Raw genomic sequence first — 16,644 nt, 5'->3', positions numbered from 1 at the left:
AAAAATAAGACGACATTGAAGTAATTAGTAGTTTAAAAAAAAAAAAAGAAAGGGAAAGAGTTGGTCAAAAGATGAATAGCGCTGAATTTGTTTTGAATTATAAGGAGCAGCCATAATTCCTATTTGTTGCAATTCGTACTAAATGTTAGGTTCATATGCTTGTTCATTTATATTTGGTTTTATTAATAGTATTTAATTTATCACTATTTATAACAATTATTTTAAATATATATCTTTTTTTTATAAACTAGTATCCTTAATAATTATTTTTACATGAATATAAAAATAAAGAATTTATATAATACACAGCTTAAATTTGGAATTGAAGTAATTATTTAATACTACTGTATAAATAGTTTTTTTGATACAATAATCTTTGAATTACATATTTTAAAATTCTAAAAAGTTTAATTACTGTAATAAGAAAAAAAAAACTAAATAAATTAAAGTATTAGTTAGAGTGTTAGTTAGAATTTTGAATTTGAAATTTGAATAATAAAAATTTTAAATTAAATAATTATACGATGTAATACAAATAAATGTTATATAATATTTTTAATATAATAAAAAAGTAAATATTTTATTTGATGTTTTTAAGAAAATATATTTGAATAAATAATAAATTTTTGAAAAATTTCCATAAACAATACCCTCTAGTGGATTGACGCACCAAGCCCAAATCCTAAACCCTTTTCCATTTCCTTGGAACACTCTCAGCGTTCTCTCTCCTATTCTTTCCATTTTCAACTTCCCGATCTCTTCTACAGCGTGTCTCCCGCCCATCTGCTTCGTCTCCTACAGATGTCAGAAAATTGTAAGTTCAATCCTTCAGTTTCGATTAAGAAGAGCAGCAAGTGTAAAAATCAACATTCTGCAGTTTATCGTTTCAATTCGATTTCGAAATCATACACGAAATTGTTCTGAAATTGATATGGTTTTTGACATCTTCATTTTCTGTGCGATGCTGATTCGCTTAAACCGGCCGAACTTATGCAACATCTCTATTATGCTGTGTAATTATGGTATTGTTTTAAATATTCTGTAAGAATTCGTTTGTTCTTGAGTTGATTTTTCTATATTAGAGTTTGAATGCCTATATAATGATTTTAATACGGTAATGTAACTTAAACAAGTCAAGCTCACAAAAATTTCCGTGCACCTTACCATTCTTTCTTTTTTTTTTTTTTTTTGATCGGAAAACCTTACCATTCATTTTGCTTTTACAACTTTGGGTTCTGCTGTATTCGAGGTGAACAGTTTTAGAATCAAGAAATTCTGAAGATAAAAAATCTCAAAGGGAAAAAAAAAAAAAGGAAGTGGTTTTTATTTATCTTTTGTGGTATGCATAGGATTGCACGGGACATTAATCTCATCAGTTGGAACTCTTGAGTTTGCATTTTACTTGGAGCTATTGGCTTAAGGATTGATCGGCTCCTTGGCTTATTGTTGGACTTTTAAGGTTATTTTTTGTATTATTGGCTTATTCAGATTTAAGGTTATTATTTTTGTGCTTGCATTTACTCGCTTTGGCACTGATGTAACTTTCTTCACTTACATGTTTTTATGTGTTGCTAGTCACCTTTAAGTAAGTTGTGATGGTCCATGGATTTTTCTCAGTTAGGAGAAGATTCATCTGAGATGCATTATTACCAATAGTTGAAGCGATAATTATTTTGGGGTACAAATGTTGTCTTTCGGATTCTGGTGCATTTTTGTGGTTATGTCTAAGCATAAATGATGATGCCGTGCATTACATGTTTTGTCTTTCCTTATGTGTATATGATTTGCTTTGTGGTTTTGAGTAAACCTTATTGCTTACTTATTTCCAATATTTTATTGGAACAGAATTTTATAGAAGGGACTGGACTGAATCAATTCCATTGGGCATTGGATGATGGCAAATGAAGTCGGATCTGAGTTTCTTGTTACCGGTCTTTCAGTTTTATTAGGATGAGCAGATCAAACGGCTACACTTGTATGTTATGGCTACCCAGATCTTCCGGAAACTCAGCCCTGCTGCTGCCAGAGATGCCTTCACCTTTTCAATCCTCTGCCGTACGAAAATCACTTCAGCCCAATACGTGGCCTCAAGAGCTCGAGATCCCACCTTTGAGAAACTCATGGATAAATACAAGAACTTCCTTAAAGTGATATCCATACAAGACCTCATTCTTGCCTCAAATGCCAAACCACCCTCTATCTCCCTGGATTTCCTAAGCAGACTCTCCCAAAGGCTTCACCTAAATCGTGGCCCGGCCACCTTTCTCCGCAACTACCCCCACATTTTCCATATCTACAACCACCCCATTAAGCTCCACCCCTTTTGCACACTAACCCCTGCTGCACTGAAAATTATCCATCAAGAAGCTGAAGCTATAGAAAAATCTCTTCCATCGGCTGTAACACGATTGGTCAAGCTTCTGTCCATGTCCCTAACCAAGAAGCTACCGCTTAGAGCTGTTTTCAAGGTATGGAGAGAGTTGGGATTGCCTGACAATTTTGAAGACTCGATTATTTCTAGTAATCCTGAAGTCTTTTCACTTGAGGATGGGAATGAGCCCAATACTCATTTTTTGGTTCTAAACGATGGTGTAGCATTTCGGGATTGCTTGATTCCTGCTGTTGAGAAATGGAGAGTGGTGGATTGTTGTAAAGAGGACTCTAGCATGGACAGGACCGAGATGATGTATAGCTTTAAGTATGGATTTCCACCCGGGATGCGGTTGAAGAAGGATTTCAAGGCTAAGGTTAAGGAGTGGCAAAAATTACCTTATGTTGGACCCTATGAGGAGATGGGGTTGGCGCATACCAAGATAAGTAAGAGCGGGGGGATGAGAATGGAGAAACGAGCTGTGGGGATTGTGCACGAGTTCTTGAGCTTGACCGTGGAGAAGATGGTGGAGGTGGAGAAAATTAGCCATTTTAGGAAGTGGTTTGGGATTGATTTAAATGTAAGAGATTTGTTCTTGGACCATCCCGGGATGTTCTATTTGTCAACCAAAGGGAAGAGGCACACGGTATTTTTGAGGGAAGCATACGAAAGGGGACGCTTGGTTGTTCCAAATCCAATTTATGACGCCCGAATGAATCTTCTTTATCTTGTTCTTTTAGGTCGCCGCGGGATAGATGTAGGCTGTGATGATGGTAAGAATGAAGACTCGGAGGTGGAAGAAACATAATGGTAGATCTGTTTCTATCCTGGATTAGAGTTATTAACGTTATGAATAGAAATGACATTATGTGATGATTGTACCGGAGAGGCCGGAATAAGAAGACAATTAATCAACGAGGGGGTTGAAGAGGAAATAACATAGAATTGAAAATTAGCAAGATGGTAACTGTATAAGGATTCTATAGAACATGAAAAGTAAGAGTTGAACGATTCCCATCCCCATAAAAAAGAAATATCTGTACACCTGCTGCAGCATTTGTTATTCTAGGACATAAAGATAACAAAAAATATAGGCTTCAAAATCACGAGAAACAGGAATCTCGAACAGATGAAAAACTTCAAAATTACATCATTGGGAGGCCAATGAAGATGGTAAAATAGAGTTAAGTCGCAGAAAATGTATATATGAATCCATGGATGTACTTCTTATAAAGCTTTCTTGATATGATATCATCACCTCAAGATGCTGCAGCTAATAACACTTTATTGTCTCCAAGCTGTCGTGCTTATGATGATCATGAGCTGCCATTTCCTCCGCCCAACACAGGCATTGATCGTTGACCAAATTCCTGTAGTACCTTTCTCTGCTGCTCATTTGTGTGAGGAAGGCTTGATCGCAAGAGTTCAATTGGCATCTCCCTGGTAAATGCTTTCACCATGTCGGATCCAATTGGAGCCGACTCCGACAAGCCTGGGGCGACAAAGGATTGCACAACAGATTCATATTTATTGAAGCAGTACTTGGTGAGTAGGCCAAAGAATGCATCGAAAGAAGCCTGCCAGAATTCCCTGTGTTGTGCAGTACAATTGCCAGCAGTCTTTGGGTCTGTCAGAAGCTCGGTTGCCCTGTCGAGCACAGATTTAAGAACTAAAGAAGCACCATCTCCCGCAGGATTCACAATGGGACACGTGGGAGTCTGCTCATTTGAGCATGCGACCGATGCAAGACAGGCAGCAAGTGCCTTAAGCTCCATGGAGTGGACACACGAGGACACCGCCTTTGCAAGGTTCACAATTACCATGGATGCTTTGGGATCAGTAGGAATGTTTCCAAACAAGAACCTCAGACTGCGGAAGATGGCCATGCAGACAACTCGAGTAAGTTCGCTCGGTAAAAGAAGTTGCAGGTACCTTAACAGTAGTTTCTGGCCTTTAGGAAGAGATACTATCCTTAAGAAGATGATTTCATCTTTGGGAGCCAACTTCACCAACTTTCCATGCTTCTCTAGCGGATCGACAAGATGAAGGGATGAGGCTAAACCTTCTAGAAGGGTCTGTCTCTTCTGTCTCAGCTGTGTTCCACCATCTTCGAGCTGATAAAACTGTAGAAACCTGTCGATATCATCAACGTCAAGCAGTAGAGAAAGTCCATCCTCGATAGTTATCCTGGCTGCAAGCATAGGCTCCTGTTCCAAAGGCTTCTCTGTATGTTTTGGTTTGGGACCAATTGGGGAGTCAACTTCAAGAAGTGGCCGAGGCCTGCGTATTGAGGGAAAGGCCACCCTTCCGAGAGCATCGACCTGGAGGAAATTGTGGGGCTCATTGTTGCCACGGGGCTTGGAAGAACTATCTCTCAAAAAAATCGGGCAGAAATGATGTCTCAACCTAGCTCCAGATGATTTTCTTGCCAGGCAGGCCTGATGGTAGTAATCGTCGATATAAGGATTGATGCTGTGAGTAGCTGCAAGCTGCATTCTGAGTATATTTTCAATCTCAGCTGGAGACATATATCTCGCTCTAAATCTGGGCCACCCATTGACACCCTTCTGCCCTGCAGAATCCTGGCCGGTATAGGAATGGTGATGTTGCCCATGTCTGCTTCTTTGTAGTTGCAGAGCTCTTTGATCCCTTGAATCTGGTGAGCCAAGAACGTCAAAACTGCTCATCATAGGGAGTGATCGAGAAAGCTGACGACCCAAGAGTTGGGGAGGTGGTCTGGCCGCATTGCTGAGCGCTGGGGGCTGAAACGGATGCTGCAATCTAGCTTGCTGGGAATGTTGGGCTGGTGGCATGACCAGCGGAGGCATTCGACCACTCTGAAGAGAAAAAAAAATCTTTGACAGCCCAGAATGATTTCCAGGGTTTAAACCACTTTGGTTCACCCACCTACATGAGAGCTGACTATTGTTCGGGAGCCTGTGAGGTAGCTGAGACAAATTTCCACCAAATTGTGGCCCTCTCGGTAAAGCATTAAATTGAGGATGGGAATTGGAGGAGGTAGAATATGAATGAAAGGTCCAATTTTCACTCTCTTGATTGATTTCAGCATCGAAAGCACCATGATCGAAGCAGTTTGGGAAATCTCCAGCTTGTGCTAAATCAGCAGCGGAAGAACCTGCATCAAAATAAAAAAGATCAGAGGAGAAAATAGATCCTGTCAGGCAAACTAGCTGAATTATCACATGAGAACCCATGTTGTTTCAAGCATAAAAACTTTTACACACAATAAGCTAATACACTCACTTTCTCGAGATCCCCGGTCTCTACCAGCTCCTGTAATTGATAACCCGTAGGTCACTTTGTTCAACTGTACACCGAAAAGTAGGTGAATAAAAATGAATGTTTACCAATATTTAAGCCCAGAAACTACATTCCAAACAACAAGAAAATGCAGGTTATGCAGATGTTAAGGAATTAAACAGGTAGCCTACAGATGAACCAAAAGCTACATGAAGACATTGCTGTTCTAAGAAATTAGTCAGGCGCCAATAAGATGAAGAGCAAGTGAATCCCTACAGCTATTGCAAACACTACCCAAAACACAGGTATTAAAATTATATGAAAATCTATTTGATGACATTTCAGGTGAAATTTTCGCCTTAGAAAACGTGTTTAAAAACTTTCCAATCTTAAATAAAGACCCCAATAAAATCCCAGCCAAAAGGGAAAGGCCAACACCATGGAATTACTAAACAGGTGAACTACATGGAGCTCAAAAGATCAGTTTTCATTTACTAAACACATACTTCATCAAGGAAAAAGATACAATTATCAGCTTAGCAGCCAATCAGCATATGAAACTTAATCCAAATAGAGACCAGAGCCCAGAACTTTACACACATGGGATAAGTCAATAGCAAGACTATAATGTACAGTTGTTCACACACACAAAAAAAAAAATTTATACACCAAAGCTTAAGTATTAACCTCTTCCCTCTCCAATTGTAACTCTTTTTCATATCCACCAGCATCAAAATCATCATCTTCATCTGCCAATCCTCCCAACTCACCCTCCTCCACCATATCACCACCAAAGAATTCATACTGTGACGCATCAAATACGAAATCTCCTGCTTAACCCAAAGAATTTATATTGTAAGACAAAATCTTTAAATACAAGAAATTATCAGTCCAAGCAAATATTAAATGTTAAAGACTGTGTATTGATGAAACTACATAAATAGTTCATGGTTAACTCCTAAGTCAAATCGACAGATTGCATTCTAAGAATAAAACAAAGCAAAGCCCCATTCATGTTCCATCATGTTCCTAATTCCACTGTATTATAACAAGCTAAGCAACTCAATCATCCATAAAACTTCTTAGAACAGTCTAAATGTAACATTCCAAGAATATGAAGATAATTCCAGTCAATAGCCATGATGCTTATGAAGCAAACAGAACCCTGCAGTTTCAATTACGAAGCTAATGGATAATTCTACAGGAAGGAAGCATTGTGGCAGACCTGCTGGACTTACACCAAAGGTAAGATGATCTCGATTCAGCAATGAGTCTGGAAAACCGCCCTCACCATCGCCCCCTCCCATCCTCAAGGTTTAGAACACACTCTAATCCCAACGCTACGCAATGAACTAATTCACGGCCTACAACTCTCTAGGGTTTCTGAAGGTCAAAAGATCCTAACAATGAAACGCGCACACCAAAAAACCAAATCGGTGAATCAAACAAAACAAAAAAAAATAAAATTAACGCAAGAAACCCCTCGACTCCCTAATCATCAAGTGCCAAGCGTCGCAAATTCATCGATGACAATTTTGTTAGTGAGAGTGAGGAAGAAACAGTGTGGACAACGTGGCTGCCTCTTGTATGCATCCAACAAATACGTACATGCGATCGATTATATACGTAGATCGTTTGCGTTAGAGAAAAGATTGCCGATTGATAGGAGCCTCGTTTGTTGTTTGTGGTTTACATGAACATTATAAATGGTTTTGCAGTTGAGGATGAGTTTCAGAATATGAAGAGTTATTGGGGGGAATACGTAATTAAATGGTTTTGCAGTTGAGGACATTCCCCAATGCAGTGGTCCCCGGTGGAGTGAAAAGGATAATTTTGAAATTATAAATGTTGATTATTTTTGTTAATTTATGTAATTCGATTTATTAATGGGCTTATTGGGCCTTCTTCTATACGTATTTGGGCCCATCTAGACTGGGCCATTATAGCCGATTCCACCAAAACCCTAATTACGTGATTATTTCAACAAGTTGAGAACCCTAACCCTTTCGCCGATCGACAGAAGAATCATCCTTCGAGGAAGATGGTGAAGTTCCTGAAGCCAAACAAGGCGGTGATCCTCCTCCAGGGGCGTTTCGCCGGCCACAAGGCGACGATTGTTAAGAATTTCGATGACGGCACGCGCGACCGGCCGTACGGCCACTGCCTCGTTGCCGGCGTCGCGAAGTACCCAAGCAAAGTGATCCGCAAAGACTCCGCTAAGAAGCAGGCTAAGAAGTCGCGAGTAAAGGCGTTCATCAAGGTGGTGAACTACAACCACATCATGCCCACGCGCTACACGCTCGACGTGGATCTGAAGGACGTGGTGGCCGCGGACGCGCTCGTGTCGCGCGACAAGAAGGTGACAGCGTGCAAGGAGATCAAATCGAGGTTCGAGGAAAGATTCAAGACTGGGAAGAACCGTTGGTTTTTCTCTAAGCTTAGGTTTTGAGGTGATAGGGGATTTGATATATACCTCTTTTCTCTTCAATTATTCTACGATTTCATCCTGTTTCTAGCGTTTAAACGCATTGATTTTATGCAAATGAGTTTTTGGCATATTGAATCCCTTATAATGCTCTGTTCTTGAAGATTTCTGGCTGAGTAAATTTAACCTAACTTTTCTCTAATACAGAATGTTCTTGATCTCTCTACTGTTTGCAAATGTGCCTTTAATATATTAATTGTCGAATGGTATGGTTCATGGATTTGTGATGCAACCAGCATTGGAAACAAATGTTTGATTATAGTTAACTAAATTCATTGGGGTCGATCGCTTGCGTTTATGTTCAAGAAATATATTAATTTCTTTTGAAGAAGATTATCTCTTGTGCTTCTAATCCTAATCTTTCATGCATTCATGTTAGGGAAGTATATATTACAAAAAAAAAAAAAATCAATTCTTCAGTAATATATATTTATGTGTTAATAATTTAATATTAGACTTTTATAAATAAGATTATATTAAATTTATAGTAAAAGCTCATGCTATAATTTATATAATAATTAAATAGAGATTATTTATCAAATGCAATTTTTAATACTCTCTTTGTGGTTACCATTTTCGTCCGGTTACAAAACGGTAATATGGGTATTTTTGTTTTTTATTTTAATATTAATATTAAAAAATTTACCAGCAAAAAAACAAACTCAAATATGGGTATTTTTGTTTTTTTTTTTAATACTAATATTAAAAAATTTATGTGAAAAAGCAAACTCAAACGTAACACTTCCAATGGGACAAGACAGATTAATAACTACCAAGGCTAATTATGATGAAGAAAGAGTAAACTATAAGTCACTTATCTTTTTAATTTGAGATTTGATTTTTTCTTACACAATTAATTTACTTCCCTTTTTAAATTTAGTTTGTAATTTTATACTCCCTCCGTCCTTCGTTTCAATACAATTGTCTTGTTTACTATTTTTGTCTGTTCTAAAACAATAATCTTATTTCAATAAATAATCATATTACATTATTATTACACAATTGTCACTACCTTTTACACTAATACACTCACAAAGGCAAAAATGTTTTTACCTGTACTTTTTATCCACTGTCAATATAATATTAATATTCTTTAAATCTCGTACCCAACACAACTAAGACTATAGTTCCAGAACGGAAGGAGTATTTTAATTTCAAAATCTAATATTTTGAATCCATTAAACCCATGAGACTCTCAACTTTATATTTCTTTTTATTGTTCTTCACTTTTCACTATTAAATTTGTACTGACTATTGTTGGCCCGCTGCGGTAGGATGTCCATATATTTTGCCCATCGAAAGTTAGGACCGGTCTGAGCCCATTTCACATGTTTGCCGTGAATTGTGTTGTTGGTTTAATTTTATTGCATGATATTCTATACAATTTAACATGCGTCTAGTAGAATGCCAAATATTCTTATGTATGATTCATTTCCTATCGTTATATCAATGACTTATATGTTCTTTCGTTTGTTACTTATATCCGGAATACGCTCATACAAACTGCAAAGCATTTAATCGAATGGAGAAATAAGAAATGCAGCTGTATATCGAATCTCTAGGGTACAAAATAATGAAAGAATGCACAAGTATGGCACTAGGAAACATATAAACACCTAACAAATCTTCGTATTTTCAGCAGCAGCAAATGTCGAGGCACCAGCAGCAACACAATGCAGCGACGCTGAAAAAAAGCACGCAAGATTTTCTGTAAGTTCTCATCCATGGCTGCTGCATAATTACAAACACATGCATATATTGTTAGCCTTTAAGATCTCACCATCCTTTCCAAAACCCGTCGCCCCTGCTCACAGTCCTCCCCCCGACCTGCTCCTGTTCGTCCGCATCCTTGGTGGGATACCCCATGGGCGGCGGCGCCATCACATATGTGCTGTTGTAACCATCTCCTGCAGGGGGAGGATACGAAGCTGCAACGAGGTAATCCCCGATGTTTAAACAAATTACTATTGAATAAAAGAGAAAACTTTAACCATTACATATATATATATCGTGCTTATAACATACCGGGAACTTGATTATTGTATCGATCTTGTTGATTCATGGCTTCTGTAGCTTATTGTCGATCTTCCGGGCTCGAAAGAAGTATGATATTGTATTTCTTTGTAGTTTGATTATTGTGTATTTATAGGTCGGAGGATGGGGAAAATTCATTGTTGGGGCGGATCTGTCCATGAACGTATGTTATGTATGAACAAAGACCGGCCAATGTCACGCGCACAAGAAAGGTATTCGGCAAAAGCGTGTTTCCAGAAACTCCAATAAATTTTATTACTATATAGTTACTTCAAATGCTATATATTATGCAACTCGGGAGGAAATTAATACTTGTATTTTAAAAAATTTTAATTTAGGAGAAAAGATTAAAATAAATACTATCAGAAAGTGCGACCGAATCTACTATGTAGGCAAATTACATTGGGCAACATGTAACATGTGACCTGGAGGTGTCGGCATTAAGCAGCCAAATATTTGAAAAGATAATGAGTATATATAATTAGACAGAAATACAATTGATTGTGATAGATAGCAGGCCGAGTGTGAGGCCCAGTAATTTCAAAGGAAGCCCAATAGATGTAAAAAAGTATCTAGAGGCCCGTATAAGAAAGCCTGGGCCATTTGTCTCCACCAGGCCCAACTATAAACGTATGCGTACGTCATTGTTTATAAATCGTATAAATATTAATTTAAGTTGATGACATTCGTTAACCTGTTTTAATGTTCTGGAGCCATGGAGGAACACTGAGCCGCGGGAATTTTCGGCATCGATGGGTATGCGAACAGTTCGATGGATTGGAGTGCATGAAGATTTGATGCTATATTTGAATGCATGTACACACTGTGCAGGACGAAGTATGATTATTATTATTATTTTTTTTTATTGGATTTTCGGGTTACAGGAGAACGCAAAACAACTCGAAAAACGGATTCTGTATCTGAAATCCGTATCCAATCGAAAAAAATCGGGTTCTCTTCGGTTTAGGTATAATGAGGGAATTGTTAAATTTGACCTGGAATGTAATTTGGTAGTTTTAACTGGAGAATAGCTTGAATTTACTGAGTGATGATTAGCAAATTGATGAATCGTTAGAGGATAGAAGCTAAAAGCACTAAGACATTGAAATATGAGGCAATATTGTCAGTTCGTGCGATCACTGGACTGTGTACTGTCATTTTTTATATCAATGTCTTTTTATATCTCCTGAGCTTATCTGTTTTTCACATTGAGTTCATTCTTATTCAGTTCATAAATTTGTTTTGATTGGCATATATAATTGGCAAATGTTGATACATGTAAAATGCACATATTCGGACTGTATATTGGAATCAACTTGCTGTACATCAACTCACATGTAGGAGCATTTTCATCGATAGCTTGTTGAAAACAGAAATAGCCATTAAAGCTGTGGCAGCAGGGCTAGGGAAACCAAATTTTCCTGACAGGGTGAGTCCTTTTACTTCACCAGAAAAACTTTGTACTTTCATCTTTTTCAAGGAGTTCATAATTGATGATTCTGAACCAAGAAAAGAGTCCTGTTTAGAAAGCTACTTGTCTCATATCTTGGTTAAGTAGCCAGCCCTTCGATGAATTGTGTGTTGTCCTGTCAAGTTTCCATTAAGTTTGCAGTGGGCTTAGTAAATTCACTACTGAGTAATGTTTTTTCACCTTGGAGTAGCTGAATCATTGCTTGTGCAGATTTGTGAAGAGAGAGCAGATTAGACCAATGAATTTAATATGATGTTTCTCCATATAAATATGAATGGTTCTCTGTACCCATCATAGTGCCTAAAATATCAGATATGATTAAATTCAATTAATGCTGATGAATACTTACAGGAGCATGCTTGCAATTGATGCTAGGCCATCCTCAATTCAGGTGGCCCAGTGATATTATGGTGTGTTGTTGCATATGACATTGTTTTCTTGTTCTGACAAGATCAGGTTTCTGAAAGCAACCTGGAAATTTTGGGCTCTCATAACATGATCAGAATCCATATATTTGTGGGTATTGCTTTGGGACCCTCAAAACAACTACAATGCCCTTATTTATGGCCATCTACATTTTTTAATGTGTTATAATGGTTAGGATGGCTATGGCATTTACTATTTGCTTTATTATTATTATTATAATGATACTTAAGCTATGTTTGCATTATATTTTAAATAAGTTCCATTTAATATGTATGTTTTAAATTTTATAAAAGTAATGTGTATAGACAAATATGAAGAGTATAATTTAGTTATACTAAATTCTGTATGCCATATAACTCATTGTGTATATGGTTTAATACAAATTAGAGTATATGCAGATGCAGTGGTATTGAATTAGAAGTAAATAGAAATAATGAAATGGTGATTATTGGATTCTGATCATTTGTTTGAGTAAATTTAATTAAGTTATTATACATATAAATATATTTTCTGCTGGTTGCAAACAATTAACTAAAGTTGGCCATTCAGTTCACATGTCTTGCTCTCAAGATTCTTTTCCTAATTCCAATCTTTATGACTCAACAAGTTGCTTCAAAATATTTTAGTCAGAAGAGTAGGTTTCTTGTTTTTATTTATTCCATAGTACCTAAATATCAGTGAGTTTGCTTTATTCGTGAGTTATGTTTTATTTTCCTTATTTTCTTGAGGCATGAAAAGGCTGGTGTACAAGTTAATGTTGGTGAAACAATAATATACTAAATTGTTTACTGCTGTGTTACCATCCAGGACAGGAATTTCTACTGTTTCTTTCACTTAAATGTTTGCATTCTGACTAAATACACAGAGCTGAAAATATGAAAGACAACCACAGTGATGTGAAATTGTGAGAGGGACCATTGGATGGTCAAGATCATGCAAGCTGAGTGTTGGGTGGATTGATTTGTGAAAGGCCCTAAATTCCAGCAATGGTGGGGCAGTGAGGAGTCCTGCAATTAAGCATATATATAGAATGCATTCATTCCCTTAATTGGTGTTGTACAAATTTCAATATTATTGATAGCTGATTCTTGTTGTTGTCATTTTCCACCACTCTAAATCCTGTGTCTGCTTCACTGTTGTAGGAAAGGGGAATGGACCAAAAAGATTTTAAAATTGTATGGCATCTTATCTCTATCTCCCTCCACTAGTCTTTTGATGGGAATTTTTTCTTGTTTTCATTATTATAACATTTTGAATTTTGTTTCCCATCAGATTAGACAACTAATGATACCTATAATAAGTCCACATTATATGGTATTAGTCAGTCTAGTTGGAAAGTTTTAATAATGCAGGGCGGTTTAGATTTTACCTACAAATTTGCCTCTGTTAGGTGGTATTAACATTTTATAATTGAATCCTTACACCAGATTGTTTATTACATTTTGATAAGTGTTGACTGCATCTCTAAAGTGTAAATTAAAAGAACTACTTCCTTAGTCCTTCCTAGTAAAGATGCTTGCTTGCTTGGTTAATACTTGGTCTGTTTTGTGTTAGTGGATTGCTGATTGATGCTCACACACGTCCATCAATTTTCAATGAGTTGGAAAAGATAAACACAAACAAACCAATATATGTAATAGATAGATATATGCAAATCCCCCTTTTTGGTGCACTTTATTGCCATTCTGATCAATGGTTGTCTTCTTTAGTTCTTTTCCAATTATGAGTCCTTATTGGAGTTTGATTCAAAGTTGCAATAAAAACAATTAGCTGAGGCTAGTCTTTCTTTATCTTGAGTCTTACTTACTCCTGCAGGAGGGAACCTAACCCATTCATGTAAAAGTAAAGTAGGCAAGTGATGGAAAGCAGTGTCATAAAGATACCAACCCATTCTTCTGCAAGATATGATGATGACTTCTTCAAGGTAAATTGGTTAATGCTCCTCACTTTATATTTTCCCTCTTTGCACCATTATATATATATTTATATGTATGTATTTTTGGATTCTTATTCTTGAACACTTTGCAAAAAAGTGGTGGAAGCTGGGTGGTTTTTTCTTCTTATTATTATTTTCAACTAAAGCACTTAATTTCGTGGTGGGCATGCATGCAATGCAATATACTTGTTTGTAACTTTTTACATCAGAGATTGTGTAATGGAGTGGAACATTAACCTTAATTGGAGTAGGGGTTTTGTGGGACCACGCCATATCCATACTTTATGGTGTGCAAGAAATAGAGAATAGTGGGGGTGGGGGTGGGGGTGGGGTTGGGGGGGTATTTCTTGAATGCAATGATGGAATAAAACAAAGGGAAATCTTAGATGATATGTGGAGCTTAGCCCTTAGCTTTGCAGATGATACCCACTAAGGCTTCCATGCTGCTTTTCCTTGGACCCATGTTTATATGCTTCCAAGCATATATTTATTTTCAGAAAAGCCCCACATCCATGTTGGCTGAAATTTGGTATATATACTGTCAAATAATAATGGACACATGGTGTGATTAACACATTTCCTTGTCCTTACATGTCTTGTACAAAAAGATTAAAGAATTTGCACAAGGCATGGGTATGGGACCTGCACCCTAGCTACTACGCCCTAGATCCTTACTTTCCTGGGCCTTTCTTTTTTTTTTTTTTCTTATTGTTTCTTTTCTTGTTTTTATAAATGTAATTTATCTTAAATGATTTAGGGATTTGAATTTCTTGTCTCATTGTCTTTTGCTATTATTATTATTTACATTGTGGAAGTAGATACACGTATTATGTTATATGCCTGAACTCGGAATCTAATTGAAATGCTTGAAGATGGGGACAAGAAACTATTAAGGGACCATTATTGATTCCACATTTAGTTGAGTAATTAACAAGTGCATGACATGTAATGTAGAAGTTTTTGTGTATTTATTAAAAGCATGTCTTTTCAATCATCCATTAAACTTTTCTTTCATTTTCAACACTAGATTATTGGATGAATTTCAAGGCAAGCACAATGGCAATTGCTTGCTATGTAGTTAGACATACACGTACACATATAATAGATAGATATCTTTAATGTGGATAAGCACTCTCTCTATATTATTTAGGTTGGGTATAGATAGCAGCATCAAATTGAGTTGAGGTACGTACTACATACAAGTTGGAACCCACAACATTAAATAATTTTTTTAAAAAAAATATAAATAATTTTGGTCAATTTTCTTTACTTCTAAAACACATCTACCTTGGTTTGTTCAAACATTTATTGTCCTTGTCATAGATGGATGGATAGCCCAACAATACATTATTGATGTAAAATATGTTTGGACCATTGATGTACTAGTACATAAAATAATGCTTGCACTCTACATACATGATACATGCATATATACATTCATTTATATTTAGTAGGTACTTTGAAAAGGGGACAAAGAAGTATACCTACATCTGGTATATACACACACACACACACACGCATAAACTTTAAAAGGGCTTGGGATTCTTTGTTCCTAAAGTTATGTTCTCATATTTTTATTATCTGTACATATTTATTGATTATCATGAATATATATATATATATTCATAAATTGTTGAAAAAAAATAAGGGATATATAGAGATAAGATAGATGTTGAGTTGTACATACATATTAGTATTATATATAAGTTTTGAGTGTGTTATTATTGATGAGATGACATAATGAGATTGTGACTTTATAATGTGTGATAGTGTTAGGAGAGCTATATGTGTTATTTTAATTTAATTTATGGTGAACAGCTAATTTTCCAATGTAGGTGGAGGAGACCTTAGCTTGTAATGTAAAGATTGAATATAATGAATAATTGTGGTGTCCGAAATTTTGGTCCTAATAATAGAATCTAAAAAAGTCCACTAAGAATAGTGCATGTAGCACCACTTTGTGATTTGTCCTCAACAATTATTTTGAATATTTTAGGACCTAACTCTCCTACAATCAACCCCCTATTTTAATAAAACTCGGTGTTGATTGTAACCTTTTATTTTTTTATTTTTTGACAAGAAACATGTGTAGTTGTGTAGTGTAAGGTTCTCATAGTGTTCTTAATTAAATTGTCTAGTTTATATAGTATACTCTAGTTGGACAGAGGATTTTGAAATAATAAAAAATTAGGTACTTGACGTGGCATTTTGATATTGATCATTTTTGAAATTTTTTTATTGGTGATGAACAACACCAAAACTTTCTACAGGAACCCTTTCTTCCTACATAACCATCAAGAGAGATCACATAGTTCACGCTAGCCCTTGTAAGTTTGAATTGCTTTCTTAAATATTGGGTAAGAAAGTAATTATAATCATCACGAGACAAGCATTGACCAGTTGAAATAATAATATTATAGTGTATTTACTTGCATAATAATATAGGCAGCTTAATGGGACAGAATTATTATTTAAATATAAATATCTAAGGTGGAAGAAGATGGTTTAGTAAAGCAATTAGTATATATTTACATATGGCTTGATACTTGCTACTGTTGAGTTATAATGTGGTTGGCTTTGGCTATAGCCAAACCTAAACAATACTTGCATAATTACCTAGAACATTATTATTATTGTTAATGCAGAATAATTAATTAAAT

General features: G+C 36.2%; 4 protein-coding genes across 7 annotated transcripts; 2 read left to right on the top strand and 2 right to left on the bottom strand.

Annotated features, from left to right (window-relative positions):
* Positions 1–665: 665 nt before the first annotated feature.
* Positions 666–3,286, top strand: LOC127254071 (protein ROOT PRIMORDIUM DEFECTIVE 1). 3 transcript variants are annotated; one of them, XM_051278947.1, is made up of 3 exons: positions 672–814; positions 1,350–1,459; positions 1,846–3,286. In XM_051278947.1, exon 3 carries the CDS (start codon positions 1,983–1,985, stop codon positions 3,177–3,179), a length of 1,197 nt encoding a protein of 398 aa, XP_051134904.1. In that variant the 5' UTR covers positions 672–814; positions 1,350–1,459; positions 1,846–1,982; the 3' UTR covers positions 3,180–3,286. The 3 variants fall into 3 exon arrangements, with proteins under 3 accessions (XP_051134903.1, XP_051134904.1, XP_051134905.1); XM_051278946.1 differs by lacking the exon at positions 1,350–1,459 and having other exon boundaries at positions 666–814; XM_051278948.1 differs by lacking the exons at positions 672–814; positions 1,350–1,459 and adding an exon at positions 842–1,022.
* Positions 3,034–7,469, bottom strand: LOC127254070 (protein PAT1 homolog). Of its 2 annotated transcripts, none has more exons than XM_051278944.1 (4): positions 6,858–7,469; positions 6,320–6,462; positions 5,636–5,699; positions 3,034–5,507 (listed from the first exon to the last, which is right to left on the bottom strand). In XM_051278944.1, the coding sequence occupies exons 1-4, from the start codon at positions 6,937–6,939 to the stop codon at positions 3,688–3,690; spliced, it is 2,109 nt and encodes a 702-aa protein (XP_051134901.1). In that variant the 5' UTR covers positions 6,940–7,469; the 3' UTR covers positions 3,034–3,687. The 2 variants fall into 2 exon arrangements, with proteins under 2 accessions (XP_051134901.1, XP_051134902.1); XM_051278945.1 differs by having other exon boundaries at positions 6,871–7,463.
* Positions 7,470–7,616: 147 nt separating this feature from the next.
* Positions 7,617–8,220, top strand: LOC127254075 (60S ribosomal protein L27-like). Its single transcript, XM_051278953.1, has one exon. It carries the CDS (start codon positions 7,674–7,676, stop codon positions 8,079–8,081), a length of 408 nt encoding a protein of 135 aa, XP_051134910.1. The 5' UTR covers positions 7,617–7,673; the 3' UTR covers positions 8,082–8,220.
* A 1,310-nt stretch (positions 8,221–9,530) lies between these two features.
* LOC127254030 (protein CYSTEINE-RICH TRANSMEMBRANE MODULE 6-like) lies at positions 9,531–10,251 on the bottom strand. Its single transcript, XM_051278886.1, has 3 exons — positions 10,143–10,251; positions 9,898–10,045; positions 9,531–9,801 (listed from the first exon to the last, which is right to left on the bottom strand). The coding sequence occupies exons 1-3, from the start codon at positions 10,177–10,179 to the stop codon at positions 9,753–9,755; spliced, it is 234 nt and encodes a 77-aa protein (XP_051134843.1). The 5' UTR covers positions 10,180–10,251; the 3' UTR covers positions 9,531–9,752.
* Positions 10,252–16,644: the final 6,393 nt, after the last annotated feature.

The sequence above is a fragment of the Andrographis paniculata genome, unplaced genomic scaffold (assembly GCF_009805555.1).
Source record: "Andrographis paniculata isolate CXL003 unplaced genomic scaffold, ASM980555v1 Contig52END, whole genome shotgun sequence".
NCBI classification, from domain to species: domain Eukaryota; kingdom Viridiplantae; phylum Streptophyta; class Magnoliopsida; order Lamiales; family Acanthaceae; genus Andrographis; species Andrographis paniculata.
The sequence above is the reverse complement of the archived record's forward strand: the minus strand, read 5'-3'. Positions and strand labels throughout refer to the sequence as shown.